At 41.2% G+C, this 8,774-nt stretch overlaps 1 protein-coding gene across 1 annotated transcript; it reads right to left on the reverse strand.

Moving 5' to 3' along the window:
- Positions 1-836: 836 nt before the first annotated feature.
- Positions 837-8,565, reverse strand: commd7 (COMM domain containing 7). The gene is made up of 10 exons (XM_070910498.1): positions 8,532-8,565; positions 6,854-7,041; positions 5,791-5,844; positions 5,479-5,581; positions 5,103-5,159; positions 4,862-4,899; positions 4,605-4,695; positions 2,886-2,935; positions 2,725-2,773; positions 837-1,124 (listed from the first exon to the last, which is right to left on the reverse strand). The coding sequence occupies exons 2-10, from the start codon at positions 6,932-6,934 to the stop codon at positions 1,048-1,050; spliced, it is 600 nt and encodes a 199-aa protein (XP_070766599.1). The 5' UTR covers positions 6,935-7,041; positions 8,532-8,565; the 3' UTR covers positions 837-1,047.
- Between the last annotated feature and the right edge of the window lie 209 nt (positions 8,566-8,774).

An 8,774-nucleotide genomic window follows, 5' to 3' on the forward strand; every position in this document is an offset into this window, starting at 1 on the left:
AAACGAGGTGCAATAAAAGCCACAGAAGAAGACGAGATACCTCATGATCTAGTGGGCAAACTGCCATGAAATGTGCTGAGCATATTCCTGAGAGTCAGACAGACAGACAGACAGACAGACAGACAGGCCACTGCTGGAACCACTTTACTGTCACAGACGTGTAGAAAACATCCCACAGGGCCAATACCTCTCAGCTAAATGCTGAGCTAATTACTGTACAGTGTAAAAGAATAGAAACGTTGAGGAATGACGAGGACCAGTAGACACACGTACAGCTGAGACGCTCAATGCTTTGAAATCTGCCTCAAGTTATATAAGTAAAAGTGGGTGGTATTTATCGCTATCGAGGCTTTCATCGCCACTCACTTTATCTACTTTCCGTCTATTATTGCTGCTAATTACAGCTGTGTTTTATTTCATTTCTAACAGAGTAATTAACGCTCTTGGGTGGAAAAGGTCAACGTGGTCTATCACATGTATCTGACTGTGTATGTATCCATTGGAATATGTGTTGATGTATGTATGTCGGCAATATCCTCCCGATACATCACACTATTATTCATGCAAAGAAACAACAGGACTGAACTTGATCCAACATGTCTGGGTGAGGTTAACTTTCTCTCTTCATTTTACGGTGTTTGTTTTGGATCAAAATGCAAAAATTTCCCCACAGGGATCACTGAGGTTTCATCTTCATGACAGGGAGGGAGAAAGTATCGATGAAATAACTGAAGCTTCCTCCACATTTCGCTTCTCAAGAAACTCTTAAGCTGCTGTTTAAGCTCAATGACGGGAGCGTACCTCATAAATCAAAGTTGGAAACACACAACAGAGTGTGAGAGTTTTTGTTTTTTTTTATTGGTAGATTTGAGTATAAATGTCTGGCAGTAAATTGTCGTTTTTGTGTTTTGCTTCAGTCACTGGGGGGCCGTCAATGCCACACACCGACACACAAAATGACGTAATGCATACCACACACTGCCCTGCAGCTACAGCCTGACACACACACACACACACACACTCTTACATTCACACACACACACACACTCAGCTGAAACACTCCATGCTGGCCTTGGCTCTCTCCATCTCGTGCAGGAAGTTGTAAAACTGAGGGAGTGTCAACTCTGGAAGAGATGAAGGAAGAAAACAGGGAGCAGTTAGTAGATAAACAGACTGAGATTAACTGTCTCCCATTACACAACAAAAAACAAATCAAAATGTCAGTTTTACTACTCCCTTTCACACTTCTGTATAAACAAGAATGTTTCATCCTGTTTCATTCTCTGTTCTGAAAGTGTCTCTAAAGGGAATCAGTCTCCGGAAGTGAAGAGTTTGTTGGGAATAAACGGATGAAGGGCATCGACCTCATGATGCCATTACAACAGTTAAAATCTGGAGGCAGGATTGCCCAGATTCAGGTCCTTCATTTGATCGGGACTATATCACCACCAGCAAGTTCACGCTAAAGGGTCAGTTCACTCCAATTTAAAATGAACAATCGAGGATGCGTTTTAGCTGAAACCAGAAGACTTTAAAGAGGAGAATTTGAATATGTGAATCATCAGTGTCATCGCTGTCAGTGAACTCATGTGACAGATGGACTTCCAGAGAAAAAAAACAACTACCAGCAGTCATAACAGAGACTGCATGCACAGCTTAAGAGCACAGAGGTCACACAGGTAACGTTAGCATTAAAGTAGCATATCAGATATTCTTGCTGTTTGCCCACACAAGAACACAGAAGTCCCCTCATTCTGGATATTAGTAGCGTTAGCATGAATGAAATCCCAGCTGTTTACCAGACACCAGATATACAGTATGCCAGATGCCTCACGCAGGGTATAAAGGCAACATTTCACTCATAAGACACAGTGTCAATTCAGGGTTTCATATTATTTGTCAGCTGCAGGGGATCACGAAAAGAGACTCTGCACACCTGTTGCCGACTTTTCTTTCTAGAAAGCCTAGAAATGTGTCTATTGTCGCACACTGGAACTCTAAAGGTGCATCAAACAGGTCACCAAAGCATTGATCACAGAGTCTCATTACTTTTGGGCTTTGCGCAGTTTTAGCAGAACAACAACTCGTCATGTTGATCTGCTCGTAAGCTCTCTGTGTCTTTCATCCACCATGTGTGGAAGCGTCTCACGATGACGCTGCTCTGGAACTCGTCTATTTGTATGTCATTTTGCTTTTGGTGCTAAAGCATTGAAAGATTACAGTTGGAAAGCTTTTTCCAAAATGAGCAACAGGAAGAGAAGAATGTGAAATGTGCATTATAGCCTCCGGACTCGGCTACAGTCTCCACCTCCACCTGCTTCTGTTTCTTCAAGCTGTTTCTTCCTGCTGATTATAAATACATGTTGCATGTGTTAAGCAACACAGCAGCAGATAGAGTTGAGGTAAGAAAACATGGGAACATATTTTCTTTAATCTGTTTCAGAGAAGAACCTGATTTACTGATTTGCTTCTGCAAATGGTTTCAAATATTTGAACAACTTCAGGTATGCTTGATATCTCCTGTCAGCAGTATATTTACCACCAGAGTGAACACTTCACTTGCAACATAGAATAAAAGAAGCACTTTCAGTCCATGTGTCTACTGTACTGCACAGCTTGAGATCCAGTCAGGTAGGAGGTTCTTGCCAAATACAATAAATTATATGAGTATAATTAAAAGGCTTTCAGTGCTGTTTGTGTCAGTAATGGCCCAGAGTCACTCACCCATGTAGACGTTTTCGGTGGAATTCCCCTTTCTGACCACCAGTTTCAACTGCAAGAGGACAACGTTTGTGTTACATGAAACTGAACAAAGCGGTGTGTAACTCTGTGTGTGTGTGTGTGTGTGTGTGGTCAGTCGAATGCAGGGTTGAGCGCTTTCACACCTGCAGAAAGATGTTTCCCACTTTCTGTACTTCACTGGTGCCGACAGTCACTGTGGGGAAATCACAGACAAGAACGCATTATTGTTTTTTCTTCAGTTTATCTGCCAGGTTACACTGTGCATCTAAAGTTACATCACGTGGTGTTTGCTCTGTCCTCTTTTGGTGCTTTCAGTTATGATTAATTGTTCAAAATCAATCCGTATAAATATACTGGGGGCTCAGGGGTACAGGTGCCCAGTGTTGCATGTCCTTTCCCATTTCCCTCCTGCGATTTCCTGTCATCTCTCTACTCTCGGTCGTCAAATAAAAGACATAAAATGCCGACCAAAAACAACAGTGAATCAAATGACTACGCGTAAAGTGAAAGGTGTCGCTCATGGTGAGAATCATCATCGACTCTGGTGCCCTGCCGAATTTTTTTGGCGTCTTTTAGCATTCATTTCGGTTTTAAAGCACGTTCACTTTCGGCTTCAGTCTCACCACAGCTGTTTTCAGACAAGACAAGCTCTGATAAACTCACTGTGCACAAAACAGCAGACAGACAAAGGACGCCACGAGCCGGTGATGAAAGTGAAGAATGAAGAAGCTGAAGAGCCACATATTTTTCTCAGGAGTTTGTGGAGAAACAAACACAACTCTCTTTCTAGGAGGTTAATATGGCAGTGCTGCCTCTCTATTAGCCTGTTTTTGAGTTAATCTGCCCTCTAGTGGCCAAAATGTGACTAATGCAGCTTTAAAACTCACTTTTAAATCACTGTAAATGAAGGGTTCCTCTTTTTTTCAGTTTTATTTTCGTTTTTTAAGTAGGCTTTTTGCTTTACTTATATTTCTTACCTGGGACTATAGCTGGGTGATGTACAGCCAAAATACGGATACTTTAAAAACAGTATCAGTATATAAATTATGAGGGACTTTGGTTATGATATTGTGCAATATCAGAAACATTAAATTCTACGTATTTTAGAGGTTGCATTACAGTTACTAAGAGATATTTCCTGAACTCATTTGACTGTTCAAGCTAAGCAAAATAAACCTTTTGATTTTGAAGATGTTTTTTGAAGGTAATGTGCAAGAAATCAAAGGACATGGACTCTTTTTATGCACTTTATGGTCCATTTTCATACCAACCTGTGAGACAAGCGGTGGCCATACTGGCTCTCAGAGCAGTCAAGTCTCCACAGATGCCCGACTGGATACTCGTGGGCAACATGCAGAGACACAGTCTCTTTGCCTGGCTGAAGGTGCTTTGCATGTCAATAACAGTACAGTCAAGTAAAGTTTGAACAGTGGAGTGCAGCACATATGGGCACTCCCCGTCCACCCCCCTCACTAACTGAAGCACAGTGTCTTTGAGCATGAAGATCAGCTCAACAGTAGCTCAACACAATGCTAATGACTCTTCTGCACGGTGAATTAGCATTTTGAATACCTGTGAGTCTAAAGAAGTCATTAGGCTGTATGAATAAACAATGAGGCCTGATAGAGACCCATCAGCTGTGCACATCTGAGGTGTTTAAAAGAGACTGAAGCCAAAACAAAGAGTTAGAGGACATAAGCTATGCTAATGACTGTGTTAGACTAGAGCCTCTGTGTTCATGAATATGTACTGGAGAGACAACTGCAGCCCCCCTGCTGCGTTCAGAAATAGTGAAGTTCAGAAGTGAACCTATAATTTTAAGAGCTAAATATGAAGCGATGTCTGGTTTTGCTTCGTCTTACCTCCAAACTTCCACTCCATGTCGACCAGCTGGTTGACCATCAGAGTCTGTCCGACAGCGAGCCTGGACAGCGCTGCATAGTGCTCCCCCCACTGCAAAACACAGCTACAAGTGTCACAAAGACTACTGTGCTCATAAAATGACATCTGGTGTGATATGAAGGTATCTTAAAGCACAGAAGGAAACATAAGATTCATGTGATTCTAACTGGTTTATATATATATATATATATTTTATCAGGGGTTTATGGAAAGTTACCTGCTGTGAAAAGTGAGCCGCCTTATCTTCGTTGAGTCCTGAGGAATCAACAGATAAAGCAGGTTTGGTTTCGTGTGTAAAATGTTAACAATAATAAGCAGCAATGCCGTGGGAATCAGGTGCCACCTTCATAAGACTTTTCAACATGACAGGTCGTCATATCCAGCAGCTTTACTTAACCCCTGCTTTCAAATGGACCCTGTTAATGATCAACTCTGCGGCGAAGGATTGGGATGTGTACCTAATGTCACCAGGTCTTCTTTAATCTGCTCGGCTGTCAGGTTCTTCTTCAGGGCTCCTGCGGAGAAAACAGGGGAATCACTGAAACCGAGACGGAAACTTTCTTGCAGCTGCAGCTTTTCTGTCACTTTATAGCTGAACTTTCACGAGTATCCAGTTGAGTGTCGTGGGAAAATTCAAAACTAGTTCATTCATGTATGTATCGTCTTGAGAGGAGATAGATGATACTGTAGATAGCAGGAGTTCTGACTACTAAAAGAAGGCAGAGGCACACGGAGTGGACGTCCACAACAGAAATTCCCACCACATCATCTCAGACCGGATCTACTGTGTTTGTCTTCGTCTCTGTTCAACGGACGGATGTGTGCGTTTCCCACCTTGTGGCACCAGGAGGACGCTCTTCATCAGGTTCCTCAGAGGACCGGCACTCATCCCGTGTTCCCCTGCAAACCCACTGAGCTGCTGCATGAACCCCTCCGTCTACACACACACACACACACACACACACACACAATTTTGATGTTAATGGGACTTTGGACTCAGTGATAAGCCTTGATAACTGAACCGAAGTAAAACATAGCCTGTCCTATTGTGTCTGTGTGCAAATGAATGCGTGCATGCATTCATGTGTGTGTGTGTGTGTGTGTGTGTGTGTGTGTGTGTGTGTGTGTGTGTGTGTGCATGCTCACCTCTTTAGGCTCCAGCAAGAACTGGAACAGAATTTCAATCAGACGAAGAAATTGCTGCCCAAAAGTTAAAAGATGAAAGTCTTGGTTAATGTCTGAAGAAAATGTTAAGCTGTGTTCGGTTTGAGAGTTTTATCAACAACTCACAGACCTTTGTTCATTACAGTGAGTATTGTTACTGCGTGAGAGTCCCTGTTTGATGTATCTATATGTATATATGACTTTAAATGACATGTATGTCATCTAATGAAGCTGTTTGTGTTGTAAAAATCTAAATTATATAGAAACTGCTAACTCATTCCAAACCATTACAGAAATGCAGTCTAAAAATCCTTCAGCAAGCTTCTTTCCTGGATCAATAAAGGTTCAATACTATTTAATGAATCTGGATAGTCTTTGGGATGAGACAGTGGAGGTCATGAGGTATTTCTGCAGTTTGAAGAAATACACCCTTCACAAACCACAGCAGTGTGACCTCAGCCAACTCATTTCTATGTCATCTTTCCATAAAAGTTAGAGAATTTTAATTACTAGGTTGTAAGTGAGTGTTGTTTCCTATCCACACCTGGTACATCTGCGGATAGGAAAATGAAATCAGGCAAAAGAAGAAGTATCCCAGCATCCTCCTGTGTCTCTATTATGGCACTTATATACAACTGAATGGCTGACTGGAGGTAACAGGGAAATATACAGAGTTTCTGTCCTGTAAATCTATTTCACACACACACACACACACACACACACACACACTATTCATTTCATTTATTTACAGTGAGCCACATCCGCTGCTGTCACATGACTCCCATGAGCTGCCACTGTCAACTGGTGTGTTCACTGACCGTCTGGACAACGAGCGACACATCCCGCAAATTCATATCCACGCATCTCTTTGTTCAAATTTAAAGCCTCAGCAACAATAGCAGCTATTTGACAGCTGTGCTCAGACTCAGACCCCAGGACACCAGCTGTGCTCAGACTCAGACCCCAGGACACCAGCTGTGCTCAGAAACACCGCGTTAGTTAAAGCAGCTGAACTGGCGTCCTTCGGTAAACCTGCTGTATTTACCTGCTCGTTGAATTTGTTCAGGTTCTGAAAGTCGGTGCTGACAGAATCCGGTAAAACATCTTTAGTGAAGTGAAGCTGCATCTTTTTTTTAATCAGCACAGTTTCTCTGAAGGACCGTCAGAGCTGCTCTGCTCTGTTGTGGAGTCCACTTCCGCGTTCTCCAATGCGCATGCGTTCCAAGTGTCAGTCTAGGAAGTCGATAGAAGGAATAAAGATATTTTATCATCAAATTGCGGTTTAAACGGCAAGCAATCAATTAAAACTGTCAGTATAAGAATATTAGATATTAAGTGACATTTTTCAGGTGCTTGTACTCTACTTGAGTATTTCCATTTACTTTCTACTTCTACTCCGTCTCTCCATCTCAGAGTGAAATATTTTGCTCCATTAAATTTATCTGACAATTTATCTGAATTTTACATACAAAACATATGATGATGCGACACGTTCACAGTGTAAAAACGCACCAGCAGCTGTAGACAATAATATGTCTGTAATAACACAACACGGCTGTATACTAATACTTCTCTAATGTTGCACTTTGAGTACATTTTGATGAGAATACTTCTGTACTTTTGCTTCAGTAAAAGAACCTTTCCTTTTAACGGAGAATTGTACATTTGTACTTTTCCACCACGAGCACATTCTGCTTTTACACAGTAGTATTAGTACTTTTACTTACTAGAAGAGTAGAAGTATCATCAGAAACATGTATTTAAAGTGAAAGTACTCATTACATGGCTCCCTACAGAATGTTATATTTATAGAAATAGATTTTTATGCTGATTAAAACTAAAATTGGCATGCTGATTCCAAAATTGCAGTCAGTTTTCTTCTAGCACGTCAAGTGTTTTCTCCACAGCTTACCCTCCAGATAAGCAAGATTCCACTGAATAGCTGTAGTAAGACTTGCCAGCTGATTACGATTGGACTCATCTACAGCTACGTGGCAACTTGTTTGTGCAGTCACAATTGAGACAGTGCGGTGAGAGGTGTGTGCAGCTCCCAATAGGTCAGTACTATCACACACATATCTGTTAAGTGCAGTATTTTTCATATTTCTTAAGAAAACGGGGATTCTATAGTTCAAAAACTTGACGTGATAGAGAAAAACTGAGCTCAGTTTTGGATTCCGCACCCAAAAATGAGTTAGAAACAGCTGTCAGACCTAACTCAACAAAAACTGTGTTCCCCAGCGTTATTGGATGATCAACTTTAAACAGTGGTGGAAAGTAACTTAGTACATTTACTCAAGTACTGTCCTTAAGTACAATGTTGAGGTACATGTAATTTACTTGAGTATTTCCATTTTCTGCTCCTTTTTACTTTACTCACTACTTACAGAGTATTTCTACGCTGTTGTATTACTACTTTACAAGTAAAAGTCCTGCGTACAAAATGTTAGAATTTTTACTCAAGTAAAAGTACAAAAGTATCAGCATCAAAATATACTTAAAGCAAGTAAAGTAAAAGTACTCATAATGCAGAATGGCCAATAACTTTGTATACTTTATCTGCCGGGGGATCATCAATCAATTTTATCTTAATCTATAATTTTATATCATAATTACATTTTGCATTATTCATTTAATTATGCAAACTAACTCAAGTTATCAAATAAATGCAGTGGAGTAAAACGTGCAATATTTAAAGTTACAAACTTGTAAAGTACAAGTACCTCAAAATTGTAGGCCTACATAAGCACAGCACTTGAGTAAATGTACTTAGTTACTTTCCCCCTCTGAACAGCTGTAAACATCTGGGCTACGCGTAGTTTCGTCTCCCCAGGGAAAAGAGAAAGTGTCAGAGTTTCTCCCTCTTTTGGTTTCTAAGGAAATATGGTGGAGCGAGGTTCACTGAGGGGGGGGGGGGGGGGGGGGGGGTTAAAGAGTAGTTCCTGTTCAGTTCTACCTCCTTGACA

Source organism: Enoplosus armatus, chromosome 8 (genome assembly GCF_043641665.1).
Source record: "Enoplosus armatus isolate fEnoArm2 chromosome 8, fEnoArm2.hap1, whole genome shotgun sequence".
NCBI lineage: Eukaryota > Metazoa > Chordata > Actinopteri > Centrarchiformes > Enoplosidae > Enoplosus > Enoplosus armatus.